At 39.4% G+C, this 21,425-nt stretch overlaps 1 protein-coding gene across 1 annotated transcript; it reads left to right on the top strand.

Moving 5' to 3' along the window:
* The first annotated feature begins 10,902 nt into the window (after positions 1-10,902).
* On the top strand, positions 10,903-11,901 carry LOC124169571. Its single transcript, XM_046548212.1, has one exon. The coding sequence runs from the start codon at positions 10,903-10,905 to the stop codon at positions 11,899-11,901; it is 999 nt and encodes a 332-aa protein (XP_046404168.1).
* Positions 11,902-21,425: the final 9,524 nt, after the last annotated feature.

The raw sequence follows: 21,425 nt of genomic DNA on the forward strand, positions 1-21,425 counted from the left end.
AACGCAGCGAACTGCAGCTCAGTGACCCACTTACGTTCTCTTATCATCGAGACTTTCTCCTTTGTGGATCCTTGCACGTATGCATAGAGATCTTTTCATGCATGGGCGTGCCAAGCGAGGGACAGGAGGGGTCAGCTGCCCTCCCCCCCCCCCCCCTAGAAGCAAGAATCGCAAATGTCTTTAACCCGCAAAACGCCTAGCGGTACCAAATGTTACAGTCGGATTCAAAAGTATTGCAACAAATGGAGCGGCGCCACTTTCGCCCCAGTTTTGAAATCGAGTTTCGGTATTTTCTATTGCACCATTGGGAGGGAAATTTGAACAACACGTGGCTACATAGCCGAGTGGGTCTATACTGTGCGCTGTAACTTCATGAAAATCTTGCGAGGGATCAAGTCCGAAGTAATCAATTTTTTCTCTATATCTCTCTCATATCTCTCTCAATTTGTCGTTTCTGTCGGACCCGGAAATTTAGTGGCATTCTAATATCATGTTCTTCATCCAACATCTATTGAGTGTAAGGTAAGGGTATACCCTTCCTTGGGACTCCTTCCCCTTCCATCTGAATGCCCTTCCTCTACACTCAATCAACGGTAAGGCAAGTTTAGGACTATCCTTCGTCCATCCTTCCTTGGAACCTCTTCTCTGTAAAAGAACATAAGCAGCCTTTGATAGCAAAGCTAGACGGGATGCACAACAAATATTTAAAAGCCCTCTAAGGAAAAGTAGTTGCTATAATTGTGTGAAAAGGACCTAATGTTTCTATGTGGCTGTCAAGGAGACATGGCGAGAGTGATGCACGGGATTTGAATGCCGATGTTATTTTCTGAAACAAATAAATAGATATATAATAGGCAAGGTTACTTTGGTAGCCGTGGGTCTCACGGTGTGTGGGTCCCGGATTCAAGTCCACATGAAGGGTAATTTTTTTCTGTCTTCTAATTTTAGAAATCACTGTTACAACTCATCCCCATTCGTTTAATTTAGTTGCGATTGTAATAGCTTAGTTGCGATAATTATGTTGCGATTTTTTTATTTTCATATTATTTTATGGATTTTTTGTTTTCATATTAGTCCTACCCTTCCTTTACCCTTCATTGAGAATGGCCCAACCCTTCATCTGCCTTTACCCTACACTCCAGGAAGGATAGGGCCTACCCGCCAATGTTCTAAAATACGCTCCGTCTATCCTTGCTTAAGGGTATAGGAAGGGTAGTTTTAAGAATCAGAAATAAAAAGATAACTGAGAGAGATTTATATGTAGTGAGTCAGATATAATTACAACAATAAAAAGCAATTTTTTAAGATGGATATCATCATCATCTGGAGTTTTGCCTGTTGGTAGGTCCCTTGCGCCAACGCTGTCTCCATTATTTCCTGTTTCTGGCCATTTCTTTTTAGTCGCTATATTTTCCCATCTTTAAATTGTCAACTAACAGCCGGTATGATAAAATAGCATCTTAACTGTAGACCAATTGATAAGACAAGTGATTGACCAAGACTGCGTTTGAGAGACAAAGTGCCAAAGGATGTAAAGAGATATGGACTGGAAATAGAAATGACAGAAGAGTGAATGCGGTTCGTTTGCGAGGCCAAAAACCATCATGGGTTCACATGGCCACACGAGTGAGTAAGTTAGGTGGGAATCCATAGGCTCCTCAGGCCACCATGGGAGGGAGAGATGGAACAAGAAAGAAAAATTACAATTACATAAATACTTGTCAAAAGTAAGAAAAGCTTACTTTTTTGTTTTGTCTATTTACTGCATCTTACACTCCCAACAGGTATGAGGCTAGCAATTTTCTCCTGGGAAACTTAGCAATTCCTACACTAGAAAATCGTACACATCATTAAACCAGCTACACATAATTTTCATTGGAATCTTGCTGAAATTTAAATTCGAAGTTTTTTTTGCAGACATTAGATATGGCATATAACTAATGAAGCGATGGCAAAACTACACATAGGCCTAAAGTCTACCGATTGTGACAAACGGCAATGACTGAGTTTATGCCTAATAGCAAGTAGGCCAAAGTATCAGAATTCTATATAGAGTTTAATTTCACTCATTTAATTTTCTTTATTTCGCTTGTTCTAAATTAATGACTTTCAATACTGTACAGTTATTGACTTTAAATAAAATATTGAATATTGTATGGATTATGTTGTTTTATTGTGTACTATACTTTAAAATGTGCACATGAAAGAATTATTATACTGTGCTTAGCCCCTAAATATTAAAGAAAATAACTCTACTGTAAATAAAAAAGTCAATTTCTTCGAAAATATTTTGTCTTAGAGCTGTTTGCATTAAGCAGATGTTTGGGTTGCATGTGTCTGTATTAGCTGGACTCCAATGTATTTGGAAAAATGGAGGATTTGAGGATGGATTGCCCTGGGCTAGTGGTCTCCTCAACAGATATATCAACGGCAGTTGCCGTAAAGGAAAATATTTTGGTGGAGGGTTAAACCTCCAATGCTCTTCCCTCGCCTGACATTCAGTTGCAAGAGTTAAGGCTACTCCATTTTCATCTCAAACTTCTCCAAAAAAATCACCTCATGTTCGAGAGCTCATGTTCATTTCCTATGGGGTCTTTCAGTCAGACCCAATATTACAATTCTACCAGGCAATTCTGTAAGTGGATGGAAAAGATAAGTTATGACAAAAAAGGTATTTCTCATTCAGTCATTTTCTCATAACTTCTAACTGAAAAAATGTAAAATTTACCACCTATTTTTCATGAGTTAGTGATGTTGTTAAGTTCTGGTTCATTAATTCATTTAGATAAAGAGGTAGATTTCACTGTTCATTTTCATCCTTTTCAGTAAAAAGAGCAATTCTTGATGAACCTTCCCAGCATATTACAGTTGAGGACCTCAAATCCGGAATCCAGAAATCCAGAACATTTGAAAATTCCTCTGCGTAGTGTTTTGACTTGCCACTCCCAAGTGGCTTCACTTTATGACCATCAAATGATTCTAATATTAATGACGTGGGTTTCAATTCCACCTTCATCAAATTATCACTTTTACATTGTGTCAGTATTCTGTAAGGCAGAACATTCAATTGAGCTCCGGTATCTAGTTTAAATTTGACGTTTACACCATTAACATTAATAATCTCAGACCAGACGTTCGAATCATCTGTATACTCAAACTGCTCGCAACACTTTCAATTACAAAATCATTAAGAACGTGTTCAACACTTACGTCTTGGGCAGATAAGTCAACTGATTTTACTTTAGTATTATTATACAATTTTTTAACTTTAAATGCATTTGCAAAATGATTTTGCTTTCCACAATTATTGAAAATTTTACCAAATGCTAGACATTCTCCTTTTTTATGCTTATAATTGCACGTTTTACACAAATTCACTGCTGCCTTAGGTAGGTACTTATCAGTATGCCTCACTGAATCCTTCAATGCTTTAGCTCTCGTTCTTTTCCTGCTGACTGCATCCACGGATGTGGTTCCTTGCAGGGTCTCAGCCTGATGTTTCCCCATCTCAGCTGCCTTGCAGATCTCTTTTATGCACCCTGAAAATTCGAAGTTGGTACATGAGTTTTAAGCTAGTAATCCGTCACAAAAAAGACCGATTGAGCTCGAGATATGCGTCCTCTTAAAAACTAACACTAAATATCAGCGCTGATGTTGGGCACTACGTGATAGTTTTTGTATGAGCACAGTTTTTTCGCATGATAAATCGAAGCGGTTAACTAGGGCTGGCAACTGATAAGCAACGGAGCTGTGGTAAGGCGATGTCACTGAAAATGAGTTATAAGAGGTGTGTAAGGATTTGTAGAAGACCGTAGCTGCTTTGCAAGAGTTTGGCAATGAAAACAAACCTGTCTAGAGACAAAATAAAAACCAAAGCTTAAAATATAGGAGTTATTCGAAGATAAGATCCTATAGGTTAGGCTGAGAAGTTCATTCCTTGTCCTGGTTGGTTTGCGCAGGTCGAAGCAAGGACAAGAGGTGGGAGCTTAAAGGTTAGGAGGTAGAATGGTATTTATTGTTATATGGGCACTTTACTCGAGCAGAGAGGTTCAGATCCAGTTGAGTCTACAGGCCTTGACTCGCCCCAAAAAGAGGTAATGCGAAGTTGGGCCTAACCGGTCATATCAACGCATGGAAAATAGTTGGAGACTGATTTTAAGTGGTAAATAGGTCTAACGCCTCAACAGATGAAAGTTAATAGGAAATAAGTTAAATTTATGCAAACCGAAGGTTTTTATTGAAGAAAATTGGCCACACCATTCCCTGCAGTTAATTTCATGCCCTAGAGAAATATTTCCGCCACCCACAATTTACGGGAATGGCAATTAATATACCATGAATTTTTCTCGGTCTTCCGACATACTGTTAGTGAGACGCGTCCATCGAAACGTTGGCAGAAATTGGGGAGCCTAACCCGGACGGAAACCCAGAGAGAAAAAGCCATCGCCGCAGCTCAACAGGAAAACAGCAGCAGAAAAAAATACTTCTCAGGCACTATAAATTTCATCGTTTAGCCCAACTTGTTGAAATCGTTGCGGTCTCGAAAATATTCACGTGAATGGCAGAAAATAATCATCAAGATGGACAGAGAATTTTGAATGATTTTTGGAATGTTATGTGAATTGGCATAGAAAATAGAGTAATTCGACACTTGAATAAACACTTGAAGAGGCATTGCATTGGTGTTAGCCATGTGTGAGAGAGTTACTATATTACCTATACCGTTATTCAAATCAAGGCCGCAGTCGTAACGTACGAGGGGATAGAACCACCCACGTAATTTCTGGGAAAATTGAAAATATTGCAATTGCTTTTAGGTGGCTTACCAATGAAAATTTTCGTTTGAACAGATGAATGAACAATGTTTAACAATAATTCATGAAAACCACAGTGGCACTCGTCAACATATATCAGGCTTCATACGTAATATCACTGACAAGTATTGTAATCACATCTCAAATAGCGAGATTTTACAAATGCCTATTAATTTTTTTCGATTTTTCCCACCCTCCAGATACAACCAGTAAAATAATTACGAACATTATCGTAAAAATCCCGCATGACTTTCTCAAAGTAAGTTTATCCTATGAATTGTTCTACCGCCAGTAAAACATTTTCGTACTCACGTAAATGGCCATCCGAAGAGTTTTTATGTTTCTTTCGTAGTCTCCTTCGCACTGTCTTCTTTCCGTAACTGCTGAGGAAGAGGGTGATCTTGACGAAGAGGGTTGGCTGGTTTATCAGCTGTCTAATCAAGAAATAAGTTGCTTGAAATGACACCAAGGTTCGTGACGATTAGACTAGAGGGGGGTTAGACTTGATAGGAGGCGGGGTAGGGCAGTTACTGAGGCCGTCGAATTAAGGTAGGCTCGACATCAAATAGCCATGACTACTGCCCAATTTTACGTCGCGGAGCAGACTGTTACGAGAGGCAATGGAATAATGCAATACTTTCGTGAAATGATGATAATCTTGCGGATGACGTCTTTGAATGACCTTTGAAGCAGATTTTCCCCCTTCCACAGGATGATTTTTCTAGAGGGTCTACGCGCGAAAAAGGTTGGAAAAATTGCATCGTGACATTCGCGTAAGGATACTGTTTTCCGCTAAAGTTATTCCGCGAAGACTTAAAATTAAATTCGTTCTTCCGCGTAACGAATCAATTTTCTAATCGCACCTAAACGTATTATTAAATTAATAAGCAACATCAAATATTAAAATAAATAGATTTAAATATTTTAAAAGTTATTTATGTTATGCTGTCGCTTGCTTTTTACTGTTTTTTTAAATTTACCGGAACTATTTATTGTGGTGGCTAGTTGTCACGTGACACTCGAAGAGGCCCACAATGCTTCTCCTGAAAATCTTTCATCAGTCTGGCGGCAACTTGCATCGAGTTAAGAGGTGAGTACGGGAGTGTTCCCAAAAAGTTAACAGCTTCCATATTCTACATTCCTCTCCGGTGTTGATGGTGTGTGATTTCGACTTTAGGCATGTGAAATAATTCTTGTAGCGAGTGACTATGGAACCCGTGAAGTAAATTAATTTTACGGAAAATGGTGTTCAACGAAGTGCTGAGAACCAGTGACCCCGTATAGTATGGTATAGTCTTCAAGCTTATCAAGAGTAATCCTCATATTTTATTCGATGTTTGAGGCTACGTAATGTAATCGTTATCGATATGATGGTCGTGAATATATTTTTCGGAGGGAAGTTTCCATCGTTCGTTTACATGAACCGTTCTCGTTTTTTCATGTTTTGGGACTTGCAAAATACTTGCAACGTATGAAATATCCATTTTTGTGTGTGGTGAAGTTCTCTTGCCACTCAAATTTTAAATTCACTATTTCTCGGCAAGCGTGAACCAAGGTCGTAAGACGTGCTCCAGAAATTTTTTGACCGGGGTTTCAATGTAGGCTTTTGAATCGGCGATTCTCGGAACCGTACATTGCTCTATACCGTCATAATCAGTTGATACTGACATTGTCTTTTCAAGTTTTCACCGTTGTGTTATATTGGTTGCTTCAAAAATTGTTAATCAAAGTATTCGTATATTCCACAACTATGTAGTGATGTGAATCAGAATCTGTAACATCATATCTTTTGCCAATCTTCGTTGGTATATTCCACCTTGCAGCCACGTATTCCACGGATTGGTCTAGGAAATGAGTACATTGATACATAATATGAAATGCTTCTTTGAAACTAAGGTTGGGCCATAATTCTGAGGAAGTTGGAAATAAGAATTAGAAATTAGACGACAAGAAGTTATAAATTCTTTCCCTGTATGATTTGTTCCACCTGAACGGTTAAATTTACCGGAGCTGTAATGACGTCATGAAATCGTGAAATGTGGGCGTTACCTTCGCGTGTTTTTCATTTTAAACTGAGAATGGCTGAGTTATGAAGATTATTTTCCTCGTAACTTAATAATCTTCGGACTTTCCTCGTAACTAATACAATGTCCCCACTTCCATCTACCGAATATGTATAATGAATTGTGGTTTCGGGTCTGAAAAATCTACCCTACTGTGGCATTTTGCCTCCTAAGCACTGTAGCGTGGGTGACTACTGGTGACCACAAGTAGCGCTTGGTTCACTATTAGGCGCGATATTTTTAAAAATTCTCAGTCGGTAGGGATCGAATTCCAATAACTTTCTTTAATTTCGTTTATTTCTACTTGAGAAATGTATCAAAATGGCTCACTCAGATATTCTCGCATATTTTAATTCTTTCTAGTGATAATATTTATATTATGACTTGAGGTTTACAAAGGATAGTAATCGTTTGAATCGAGCATTAAGTCGAGGCGAAATTTAATTTGTTATTTTTCTTTCTTTACAGCAATGCAAATCCGTTGTCGCTGTCAATTGCGTGAAGTGAAATCAGATTTTGCGGGAAATCCTTACAAGGTCACATGGGAGAGGTGTGCTGATTAATATATGGTAAGTCAGTCAAATTTTCGTTCATTTTAATTTTATATATCCTTGGTGGTTCATTCGCTTCCTTTAGCATTTGATTCATGTATACTCTGCTTTTACTTCACATTGTCTCAATGCTCTCGCAAAGAACAACTATTCAATGACGTAGTGACCATTCATATGGTGACTCACGGGCATTGTAAACTTTTTCTCGACGTAGATTTCTCTGTCTGCTTTGTTCCTCCGTGAGGGAGACTCCCACGAAAAAATATCCAAAATATACTCAAAAATTCTATGCAATGAGGTGGCATTAGGTAGGGCATCACGAGAACATTCAAGAAACCTTTTTAGAATTATGTTTCAGTCATCAACGAATGAAACGTATATTTCAGCTTCACAGTGATAAGCTAATAGCCGTCATGTTAATCCATTGCGAGGATTTACAGTTTTGTTCAGCTTCATTCAGATAAATAGGTTTACCTATAACCATGAATAATCATCATTAAAGCTTAATTTGAATGACTTGCGCACTACGATTTGCCCAGCTTACTTGTCTCCTTTGCCTCCAATGCACCATTCTTACTTCGATCTATTTCTCAGCTCGAGTGATACGTCTTTATTTGAGCTTATACTTGTTTTTGACACAATAGACCAGTTCAGGACTTCCTTTTATCGTCAATTTTGATGACAGCACTCACATATTTTTCCGTTTACAACCCGTCGTCCACTTATCGAGCAATTCTCGGTGAAAGATCGAAGGTATCGAGACTTTGGCAGAAAATTTGATACCGTCACAAATTAATGCGGAGCGAGTCACCGCCCCTAGAACTCCCAAGCATCTCTCGCGTAACAAGCGAAGTTCATTGCCGCTTGGTTTATTTATTTGTTCCGACGATAACTCTTTTATTACTAGAATGAAAACAGTAGAAATATAGTAAGATGCGGATCAGCAGTGGCGGATCCAGAATAGGGAAAATGGGGGAGGCTAAGTGGGGGTTAGCCGACCAGCAGTAGTGGGGGTCCGAAAAAAATTACTATTCTATCTAAAGTGAAATGGACACCCAAGGGGGGGCCCTATGGTCCCCTTAGCCCCCCATAGTTTCGCCACTGTGCGTACAGTTAAAAAATAACTGCTTACAAAATAAATGCAACAATTATTAGCCCAGGAAGGTTAGGCTATGATTATAAGAGATCAACTAGACGGTTCTCTAGTTAGAAATGCTTTCCCTCTCTGATCGGTTCTGATTTATCAGAGATGTAATGGCATCACCAACTCATGATATGTGGGGGTACCTTCTCGTATCTTTTCATTTTAAACAGAGAATGGCTGAATGAAGAAGATCATTTTTCCTCGTAAGTAATCTTCCCACTTCATCAACCGAATTCTAATAATGAATTGCGGTTTCTTGTCTGAGTAATCGACCCTATTGTGAAATGTTGCCTTCTTAGGGCTGCAGGGAAATACTTAGCGGCGTGGGTCTCTAGTGCTTGGTTCACTGTTGGGCAGTCCAGACTCTCCTCTCTCAATTTTTCAATTTCTCAATCGGTAGGCATTAAAGTCAAATAACTGTCTTAAGAGCCGTTTATTTTTACTTGCCCAATGCATGATTTTAGCTTACTTCGACTGACTTGCGCACTACGACCCGGCCTGTTCTCGTATTTCTCATCATGGCTAAAACTTACTTCCTTGTTATCATACACATGAGTAGGGTTCCTTTCCCCCAAAGTAGGCGTGAAAATGCTTAAGACCTCTCATCTCTGCTGCCTAAGGAAATAGGAGGCAATCTATAAGGATTTCAATAGTATTCTACCGATTAAGGTAGGTTTCCATGGAGTACTAAAGAGGTGATCTGGGAGCCTTCTTTTCCTTCCAGCACTGCCTTCTTTAATTCACTGTAAGGCCTACTCTCTTTCAATCTATCTAGAAATCCTATTCTTTTCCTTCCCCTCCCTCGTTTCCCCAACATTCTACCCTCCAACACCATTTTCAACATCCCCTCACCGCTAAGCACTAACTCCATCCAAACCTTCTGTCTCCTGCGTATCTCATCTAAAAGCTTTCTCTCCTCGACAACCATATCCAGCACTTCGTCGTTCCTTTTCCTCTCCGTCCATTTCACCCTCTCCATTCTTCTCCATACCCACATCTCGAACGTCTCCAATCTTCTCTCGTCTTCTTTCCTCAGAGTCCACGTTTCCGCACCGTAGAGAGCTACACTCCAAACCAAACTCTTCACTAACCTTTTCTTTAAACTCTTACACAACGATCCTCTCAGAAGCTCCTTCCTGCTCATGAACGCCTCCTTCGCTAATGCTATTCTCTTCCTGATGTCCTTACTACTGTATCCGTTTTCCTCTAACGTACTGCCTAAATAGTTGAATTGCTCAACCTGCTCAAGTTTTTCACCACCCACCTTTATCTTGAGTCTCACATTCCTCGCTCGTGATGCTTTACAAAACCGCATTACCTTAGTTTTCTTGTGATTAATCCTCATCCCAAACTCCTCGCAACGTTCGTATAACGCATCCACTAGGGCCTGAAGCCCCCTTGCTGACTGACTGATCAACGCCTGGTCATCCGCGAATCTCACTGATTTGAACATCATTCCTCCCACTTTTATCCCAGCTTCTAACTCATCCCACGCTTCCCTTACCATCTCTTCAGCATACACGTTAAAGAGCAGTGGCGATAGAGGACAGCCTTGCCTCACACCTCGGCCAATGCTTGCCCACCCAGATTCTCCGTCCGCTATCCTCACTTGCGCAGTCTGGGCCCTATACAGATTACAAATCAGTCGTCTATCCCTCCAGTCTACACCTATTCTCTTGAGAATATCCATTAACTTTACCCAGTTCACCCTATCAAACGCTTTTTCAAAATCCACGAAACACACATATACGTCCTGCTCATATTCTAGGTTCCTCTCCACGAGGGCCCTCATTATTGCTATTGCATCGCGAGTTGACTTCCCTTTTCTGAAACCAAACTGATCTTCGCCCAAATACTCGTTTGCCCTCGCCTCCATTCGTCTGTTCAATATCCTCAGCACTACTTTAGCCGCATGGGATATTAGGCTGATAGTCCTATAATCTCCGCATTCCACAGCTTTCTTCTTTTTCGGAAGCGGAATTAAAACCGTCTTCACGAAATCCTCCGGCCAACATCCCTCCTCATAGATCTTGCGCACTAGTTCGAAAAACCTTTTCTTACCTTCCTTCCCTAGACTCTTCAGAAGCTCGCACGGGATGTTGTCCACGCCTACTGCTTTCCTAGCCTTCATATCACGGAGTGCTCTCTCTATTTCTTCGATTCTGCTTCGCGCTCTCGCAGTGAACGGACGCGTTTCCCCGGCCTTGGTCGTGCCTCTAAGTCTCGAATATTTGCCTGAGTGTAAGGTGGTGCTAGCCGACGGTATTAAGGTGGTGTTGTTGGTGATCCTCATCTGGTGGTTTTGGTGGTATTCTTTGGTGATCTTCATCATGCCTGCCTGTTCGCAATGCAGCCAAGTTCTTAAGCGCACGCAGAAAACTGTAACCTGCCGCACTTGTGAAAAAGTGTTCCACCCTGCTTGCGCCTCGCTCAACGCCGCGGATTTGCAGCTGCTAGAGGACACTAGTCGTGCCTGGAACTGCGCCACCTGCATAGCGAAGTGTCGCTCCACCCGCGGTGATGACACCCCGATCAAAGCCCTGGACCCTGGATCTCTCTATGACAAGAGTCAACGTGAGGTTTCCAATCCCATATTGAAGGAGTTATTGGATCGTGTCAAGGTAATCCAAGAAAACCAAAGTGAGCTTGTGAATTCTTTAAAAAACGACATAAGTGAACTAAAGAAAGTTATATCAACCTGGGAAAGCTTAATCAACGAACATGGCAAAACTCTTTCTCTAATTATCGAGTCACTATCAAATATAAGTGGTAAATTCGACGGTATGGTGGCTGAAAATGAAATTTTGTTGAAGCGAGTCGCTAACCTTGAAGCTCAGTTGAACACATGGGAGCAGGACTCTCTACGGAATGTCGTAGAAATTCACGGGATCCCATTTAAGTCTGATGAGGTATTGGAGACCCTTTTCTGTCAAGTTGGGCTGGGCCTTGGGGTCAAGTTAGATGCCAGTGATGTCGATTATGCATATAGACTGAAGGCCCGTTCAAACTTACCTAACAACAGACCCCCTTCCATCCGGGTTCGGTTCATGAGATCGAATTTAGCACGAGAAATACTGGAAGCTCGAAAAGCAAAAAGGAGTTTCTCAACAAGAGATATTGGATTCAGTGATTCCCCTAACTACCCCATCTATGTCAATGAATCACTCAGTGCTTTGAATCGTAAAGTGTATGCTAAGGCGAGAGAGCTTAAAAAGAACGGTAAACTTAAATACTTATGGATAAGAGGGGGGAAAATATTTGCAAGGGAATGTGATGGGAGTGAGCGAATTCTTTTACGCACCGAAGGCGATCTCCATGCCCTTCAATGACCACTTTGACCACTCGTAACCACTTTGTTTGTGGTGATTATCATGTGATAGCAATTTCTGAATCCTGGTTGAAACCATCTGTGCCCACTGAATATGTTAATTTGGATACTTATATATTGTTACGAAACGACAGGTTGGAACGAAGTGGTGGAGGTGTGTGTGTATATATCAAAGAGAATCTCAATGGAAAGATATTGTCCTGTGTCAATGAAAACTTCAAGCTTGAATTTATGTTTGTTGAAATAACTTGTCCTCTTGGAAAGATTTTACTCGGTGTTGTATACAGACCTCCTAAGGTTGGTTACATGAGTGAATGTTTTGAATGTACGCTGGCAGGCTTCCTTCCGTCATAAAATAACATACTTATATGTGGTGACTTTAACTCGGATCTTTTAAAGATTACGCATGACAGTAACTACATAAGAGACCTATGTTTCAGGTTCAATCTGTCTTTAGTACCATCTCATCCATCTCATCATCGGCTCACATCAAGTACTCCATTAGATATATTTATTATAGATGACCTTTCTAAAATAAAGGAACATGGCCAATATCCAGTTCCTTTCTTATCTGACCATGATTTAATATACATCAAATTTAATCTTAAGGTGCCAAAAATGAAATAGAAGGTAATTTGCTACCGCGATTTCAGTAAATTTGTCCTCCGTAATTTTCAAGAAGAATTTGATAATATGCCATGGGCAGACTTCATGTCCACCAATTCTGTAGATACCAAGGTATCAACCCTTATGATTAATTTAAATCAATTATTAGATATTCATGCCCCACTAAAAAGATTTACTCCGAAACGAAACCAACTTCCATGGATAACCCCGGAAATAAAAAATATTATCAATGAAAGGGACATAATTCGCCGCAGTTACACAAGGAGTAAATCTAAAAAACTTTTTCTGGAAGTATAAAAAACTGAGGAATGAATTAATCAATGAATTAGTTAATCAATTCAAAATGAAAATGTTTGTTTATTAACTCGAAAAATATGATTGTAATTAAAATATGATTGTAATTATTATTATGAATTATGATTATTTACTCGAAAAATATGATTGTAATTAAAATACTGTAATATATTTGTCATTGATACTGTTAAATTGTATTTTCACTTTTTCTATGTTGTTCACTGCAGAGACTTAACTGTTAAATTTGATATGTTCCATAGGACAAGGTCCTAGAACAATACATTTATTATTATTATTATTATTATTATTATTATTATTTCTGAATCTAATATCTCCGGCCCAAGATTATCCTCCTCCACTGCACTTTCCTCCTCTAGAGTCAATCTCTCTGGTCTGTTCGTTCCGTCATACAGGTCCTCCACGTATTCCTTCCACCTACCCTGTACCTCTTCTCGCTCGGTTAGCATCCTCCCATCTTTAGCCTTAATTTTAGACATGGCTTGTCCTCTTTTGCCGCCCGATAGCGACTTAACTTTGGCGTACAACGCGCCTACTTCTCCATCCTTCTGGAACTTTTCCATTTCCTCGCACTGTCTTTTCCACCAAGCCTCCCTTGCCCTCTTAGTTTCACGTCGTAATCGATTATTCAATTCCCTATACATTCTTTTGCCCTGTTCTGTGTCCACGTTCTTCCACTTCCTCCTCTCCTCCATTTCATTTACCATTGCCTCAGTTATCCACGGCTTCTTTATCCTTCTACTGTCAACGTAACCAATTGACTTCTCCGCCGCTTTGACTATTCCCGTTTTTAAATTATCCCATCTTTCCTCTACCGTCTTGGTACTTTCAATCTCCCGTATACTAATGTCCACTAGCTCCTGATATTCTCTCCTCTTACTCCCCTTCAGGGCTTCTACGTTCCATTTCTTCGCCTTCCTAACTCTCATAAGTCTTTTGAATCTTACGTTGCATTTCATGAGCACTAGATTGTGGTCCGAATCCGCATCCGCTGCAGGGAAGCTGCGCGAGTTTTTCACACTGTTCCTAAACCTCTGTCTTACCATAATGTAGTCTATTTGATATCTCCCCGCATCCCCTGGACTTGTACGTGTACCTACCATCCACGTGTACCTTCGCCCTTTATGATGATTGAACCACGTGTTTGTGATGAATAATTTGTTTCTCCTACAAAATTCTGCTGCTTTCTCTCCCCTGTCGTTCCGTATTCCTAGACCAAAATCTCCTATTTCGTTTCCATCCCTCCCTTCCCCGACTGAGGCGTTCCAGTCCCCCATCACTACCAGATTTTTCTTACCCGGTGTGTCTCTAATTATTTCCTCGAGCTGTTCATACACCTCGTCTACTTCTTCCTCCCTATGATTGCTAGTGGGCATGTAAACCTGGACCACCACAAGGTTGGTGGGCCGCGCCTCAATTTCTACCACCAGAATCCTATCGCTTACCTGGTCTATACCTACCACACGCTTACCCATCTTCCCGTTTAATACTAAAGCTACCCCTCGCTGGCTTTCTTCCCCTCCACTATATATAACCCTATACCCATCACTCCAATAGTCCCCCCCATCCCTCCACCTCACCTCGCATAATCCTAAGATATCTATCCTCCCTTTATCCATTTCCCTTTTGATATTTTCTAACTTTCCCGCCCTCATCATAGTCCTCACATTCCACGTCCCCACATTTATAGCAGACTTCTTCTTCTCCATCTTCTTGGTCTTCTTTTCTTCTTTCTTCATTGCTGCTGCCACTGATGTTGATGATGATAAGTCTCTGCAAGGATTTCGCATGTTGACGACCCCGAGGACCTTGCCGACCTCGCTGCCGTGCCCGACACCCGCCCTTTGCGGACGGGTCCCGGGCGATGAGATTCCGAGGCTCATTTGGTTGTACTCCATGTGCTCAGGGAAGAGATAGTTGGTAGGGTTTCCCACTTCCATTCCAACAGTGTTTTTCACGTGACACCATCACGTGGACTACCTTTCGTCTGGCTCCTACCCTTCGACCTATCTGGCATGGGTGGCCCTACCGGGAATAATTTAGAATTAATCCCGCCAGTGCAGCTCAAGGGGTCATAGGAGCGCGCAAGCCTTTCCACCGCGACAAGGTTGTAGCCCAAGGGAAAGGAATCTATAAGGATATCTGTAAGAAAAAGAAATTCTTGATACTGATATAAATTCATTGATCTAGGGCACGTCACAAAATACCAAGTACACTTTTTCCACATTTATGCAAGGATGCACAATAGTTTCCACTAATTATTATCATGTTTCAATCAATTACAGGTCAGCATTGACTAATGATAATGACTCGTCATTTTCATTTGTTACAAAATATGATTTTGTTTAATTTTTGATTTCTTTTCTCTCGAATGTCTGAAATTATAAATATGCCGAACCAACCGCAACTCAAATTTCGTTCTTTCAATAAATGCTCGCATAACTTTAGTTTTGAAAGACATATCAAATGAATGTCGTTTCAAAATCTTGAAGGGGAATTTCCATGACTTAAGGGATGTAATATGGAATGTGAGCTGAGGGTTGGTGGTGTGATGACAAGGGAGACCTTAGAGGTCTGGATTTGATCCTGTGAAACTAATTAGGAGTTTTCCTGTGAAAACATTTGTAGATCGGTTACTTTGCGATTTTTTTATTGACCTACCACATAGGGTCTAGACTAGGAGCAGACTTTTATGCACAATATATTAGGCGCAGCTTCCCCCTTTAACTTTTTCTCAGAACCTACTCTTCTACATCTGTATACTACGCAGCAAGCCGCGTCAATAAGCGCGTGGCAGGGGGTGTTAGGACACCAGCCGTTAACGAATAAAAAGGAAAGGCTGTAACGAATTTCTACTGATAATTTATTAGATTCTTTTATCGTGCGGGAGGAAAACTAATTTAATTATTCATCCATTCGAAAAAATATCTCTTGTTATCGTTTTTGAAGGACCTGGAAATACAGTGTTGTTCTAATATGATTTTCTCCGAGTCTTCCTCTTCTTGTCGTGCCTGTTTTCCAAAGCGGAAAAAATGTCAAGCGAATTATGCCTACTATCTGTGGCCTGTCGCAACTAGACATTTACTTTTGAAGCCCATTGTACAATAGCGAGTCAATTATTCAGTCATCTTTTTCTCCTACGGTTTTATTCATACCTGTTGCCATATTAATGCAAGCGTATAAAACCCAAATTTAATAAAACGTGTTTATCGTTTTAAGTTTCTCGTTGATTTTAACCATTAGCTTTGACTTGCAATGGTGAAATGCCTACCTTTTATTTTTATCATCAGTCCTCCATAATAGTTACATGCATTTCTCCTTAAACAATTTAAAAAGTTAAATACCATACATACATAAATACTTTTGGAGCTATAGTTGACCTCAGAGTCTATTGTCTGTTGGAGGGATCACCTTCAGAAATACAATCGTTATTCTGTGCATATTGCTGCGAAACAAGAAATGCCTTCCAGATGAACTTTTGATACATTAGAAACACACAATAAATATGAACTAAAAAATGGAATAAACAATACAAAAGGAATATGGTTTGAAAATACTTCTATTAGATATCCCCTATAATATTTTTTTAGTATACAGCCAGGTTCACTTGCTTAAGGATGGTATATATGTGGTTACTCTCGTAGTCGTATACATATTGTTACTCTCTTTGGTTGTTCTTCGCGAACTAGTGCAAATTTTTGGTCCCAAGAAAAGAAAGCTGCCTTTAAAAAAATAACATTTGGTTTGGGCAATACACATGAAGTATTTGTTCGTAGATAGTATTATTGGGGCTTGTCCGAGACTTTTGGACTACCTCCATCCACCACGAAGGTAGAAAACCTTAGCAACTAATAGATTGGGGTTATCAGTGTCTCAGGGGTAGTAAGTGCCTGCAGTTTAACAATTATAGGAAAAGAGAGTGAAAGGCCATCTGCTCCGGCTGCAGGGGCAAGTGTAATTGCTCTTAGAGCTGTATGTGGACGCTTGAGCGAATTTTTAAATGCACTAGCCTAGCTCAACATACCATAATTTACCCTCGAATATACGACATCATAATAAATATTTCAAATTACAGTTAAAGAACACTTATTACGAATCAAGTAGTGTTTCATTCTACAATTTTTCAAACTATTTGTAATATTATTTGTATAATGCTTCCATTTTAGATGCTCATCAATTACTAAACCATGGTATTCGTATTCCTCAACTCGAAACAGTGTGAAACTGTCAGCATGTCATTTAGTACGCTTGGAAGAACGTTACACAACATTAGTCAATGGGGAAGCTGCTGTATCAATTTAAACATAATTTGTGTTTTATCGCTTAATTTAAGTTTGTTCGATGCAAACCATTGGTTGATATCGTTTATTTCACATTTTATGCATTGCTGTACATTAATCCAGTTCACACTTTTGTAAGACAGGACTAGGTTATCCGCAAAGGCGGTTAGTTTACCACTGATGATTGATTTATAATAAAAATCATATTGGACCTAACGCTGATCCTTGAACCACTCCAGAACAAATATTTTCGGAACTTCTATGGTTGTTGTAGTACCTTAAAAACTTTAAGCGCGCAGTCAGGAAACTTTCGAAATGACTTTATAGAAATGCTACGAATTTCTGCAAGATGTTGTTTATCCAAAAACATCTTGTATTTTATTGTATCCAAAGCTTTTTTATAAATATGCATACAGCAGTGGTTTATTTATTACATATAATGGACTGGAATCTCGGGGTGATAAAGTTTTTCAAGCGTCCTGTGTACTTTTACCTATCCTAATACAAGGTTCGTTCTATAAGTCCTTAGAATTTCCGAAAAATTGCTCTCTTAGTATCCAAAATTAATGTTATTCAGAAATTAGCACTTGTGACTTGTCAGCAGTTGAAGTTGACTTGTCAGCAGTATCCATCCCATAGTTTCTTTGTTGTTACCGATTGTAGAGAACAACTTTTGCTAACAAAAAATTATAGAGCTGAAAGGAGACTAAATTCAAACATATAATAATTTGTCCAATACAATTTGTTTTTATACCTTTTTCTATAGCCATATTGAACGACCCTCGTACTATATTGACTGTCACAAAACTACTTCCTTTTCCGGAAAATTTACCAGTACTCTTTTTACAAGTTTTTCAAGTACGTTAGAATAAGTTTAGAGCAAATAAATCGGACGGTAATTGTGAATACCACGTAGTTCGACTATTTTGTGAACGGGAACAATAATTTCTTGCTTTAAGGATGCAGGGAACCTTACATTTGGCAAGCTTTGATTGAAGAAATGGCAGAGTGCATCTGCATTGTCTTATATGATAATTTTATCATACCAGCATTTAGTTGATCCGGACGGGCAGCTTTTTTAAAGATTGGCTATTGGCAATTTTTAATACATCAGGCGTCGTGACTGGTTCCAAAAAGGAGTTTAGGCTTAGATGATTTTTACTATTTGATGAATTATCAATCATTGAATTATTTTTTACAAATGGATACAGTTTAGGAGACTCAAATGTGCTGATGAACTCCTTCTTGAAGTCAATATCAATAATAACTGGGTCATTTAAGGTCCGATTTCCTTGTATTAGTTCATGCATACGAAGTTTGTTTCGCTCTCGTTAATTCCTTGAAGATGCTCCACTATGTCTTTTTATTTCGATTTACTTTGTCCAATTGTTTCATGTAATAGGAGTTAGCCGCATTACGGACACGTATTCACAGTTTATTTCTTATCTTTAGGTACTCTTTTCTCAAGCCGCTATTGTGCGGGTGATGACGTAGATTTTGAAAAAGATTTTTTTTACGCGCAACTTTGCTCATCGAGGAGTCGGTCATCCAGGGCTTTAATTTTACGGCACGTTCATTCCTGACCATACTTAAGACTCATTTACACATTTTAACAGTATGTTTGAAATTGTAGTAAAAGTTTAGGAAATTTCATGTTCTTCATACAATACTTCCCGAGAATACAGTCGAACATTTTCATTTAATGATTTACGGCAGCAATACTATAGCAAAGTGACATTAGGTGGTGTACTTTCGTTTTCTTCGCGAGAAGAAAGATTGGATATTGGGTTGGACTCTAGAGTAATGCGTTATGCCTAAATGCATAACCTTGGCTTGGAGGTCTACATTAAATGTGTTAAACCACCGAGTGATTACCTGATCTGAACAGGTAGCTCATTGTATAATAATTCTGGTTGCTTCAGTCATTAAGGTAGTCAAGCCACATGAACTCATGAGATTTGTAAACTGCTTGGAATCGCAGCTGGGCATTAGTAACTGAACATTCATATCACAGACCATTACTTATTTTTTAGATATGCCCTTTGATTAGGGTTCAAAATCTAAAACAAATTGATCAATAGAAATTTTTTGTCCCTGTAGACGACAAACAGATCAAATATACAAAACTTGCATGAAACATTGATCAACAAGCAATCAGTAGGGCTTATATGACAAGGCCTCAGTACGGTTGTTATGTCATGTCTTATAAAAGCTAACACACAACTTGCTCTTTCAGAAGTATTACAACTTCCATAAGAATAGTACCTACCCACTCACTGTATATACATTAATTTAATCAGATTGTATTCATATTTCATTCAAAGCTATAATATCGGGTAATTGTGACATGCTATTTAAATGTGAAAGTAGTAAATTAAAGTTGTGTCTAACACTTCGGATATTTTGATGGACGATCAATAGGGAATTCATTCCATTAAAGGCATTTACAATAATTTTTATATCCATAAAATTGACTTATAGTCTAGGTATACCTTCTATATCAATGAATTATGAATCACAAAAGCAATGATCAAAGATGTTTTACGTCATCCATAATGCTAACTACAATTACTGGCTCCTTTTCTACTTTTCTCAAATAAATTTTACCACCACAAATCCAAATATGCTTACAGTGCTTATCATTCTGCGCCACCCCACCTTTCTACCAGCACAAAGGGTCTCATTAATGTAAACAAGTATTATTGTTTTCAATAATATGCAGACACCCACCAGTCCCATTTTATTGATGGGGCCGTGTCGGTGACCACTTACAGGGTTGGCACTCAATGCGAGCTGCTTCCTTTGCTTTACGTCGCCGACGAGGTCGGACGCGGATGCAGCCCGGCTAGCGAAATGGGAGTCGAACTCCCGGGGCAAAAACCCTAGCGGTTACAATGCACTGAGGAAACTCTCGCACACGTTGGGCCGTCTGAGTTTTTTCTTTCGGGCTCAGCGGCAAGTACAAACTATGTGACTCACTTGAGGGGGTGTATATCGGCCACACTGGGAGGAACTTCTTTACTCGTGTGTCCGAACGCAATATGTGCTTGGAGAACCGTTACCCAACTGTTCAAAACGCCCAATGGCACAAAAACATACATCAAATTTTCGATATTAAAATTATTCGGTTCCAAGAAAAAGGGCGTATTTTAGGTGCGGCCGAAAAGTGGGAAATGGTGAAAAAGAAAAGGAAGAAATTTGACTTACTGAACGGAAATGATCTTATGATCTTATATGTACTCCCCTGACTGCTACCTAACCCCACTTCCTTCCCCAAAACCTTTTTTACCTCGTGACATGACGCAAGTCCGGAATTTAGGTTGCCTGTATGATGAACTCTTCTTGACTTACCGTCTGTGCGTCCTCCTACAACCCCTCCACCTACTTCCTTCTGATACTTCCCCCTCACTATTTTTCAGTAACGGATATGGAAAAAAACTCAAGGGGGAGCGCAAAAGATATTTTGAGCCTCCTGTACTTTACTCGTAATGAAGAATAATCGAGTCACATGCAAAGTTTAAGATAGTTTTATTCTAAATGATTATACGCATATACAAGACAATGCTATCTTATGATATAAAAAAGTTACAATTTAGGTTCTGAAATATTAGGCGACGCGGGCGGTCCCGCAAGGGGGAGGGGCATATGTATTCGCCACTGCTACTTTTGAAGATATATATTTCTGTCCGGAATAGTAATTAGTTTGTACCCGATTATGAATACATAGGAATAGAAACACATGCTGTTAGGTGTGGAATGAAATTAGAGGGCAGTACGATATCTTTGCATCAATTCAATATTTTGTTCCGCGATATCTCCCCGGAAAAAAGTTGACTTCGCGGCATGGTATATCCTCTTTTCATTTTCATACGTGACTCACCGTTTCTGACTTATGAAGTTGTGGCTCTATAGCTTGCATGTGCGCTCTTTATATTACATGTGTGGTTGTTGCGGTGAAATGTGGGAGGGTTTAAAATCGAATTATTCTCTTTTACATTTTATATATATAATAGAGTATACAAGAGTGAATACTACATTTATAAAAATAATGCCTCTATCTACCTTAACACATTTCTTTCTAAACAGATTAAATCACTGAGGTAAAATAAGTCGGGGAGGTGGCAGTGGTTGTATCTTAATCTAATGTCCTTGCGGCTAATCACTGTCAAATATCAATTGAGTAAAATCCCAACTTATAGTATAGGCAATACTCGATAACTAACCAGCTACATTCGTAGTTGAAATCATTTTATAGCCCTAGAGTATGAAAATTATTTTAACTCACTAAAATGGGACACGTGGATGT

This window comes from Ischnura elegans, chromosome 12 (genome assembly GCF_921293095.1).
Source record: "Ischnura elegans chromosome 12, ioIscEleg1.1, whole genome shotgun sequence".
In the NCBI taxonomy this organism is placed as follows: domain Eukaryota; kingdom Metazoa; phylum Arthropoda; class Insecta; order Odonata; family Coenagrionidae; genus Ischnura; species Ischnura elegans.

Bases quoted from the DNA above. Each gene is read 5' to 3' on its own strand.
- LOC124169571 (XM_046548212.1), top strand. From the start codon at position 10,903: ATGCCTGCCTGTTCGCAATGCAGCCAAGTTCTTAAGCGCACGCAGAAA.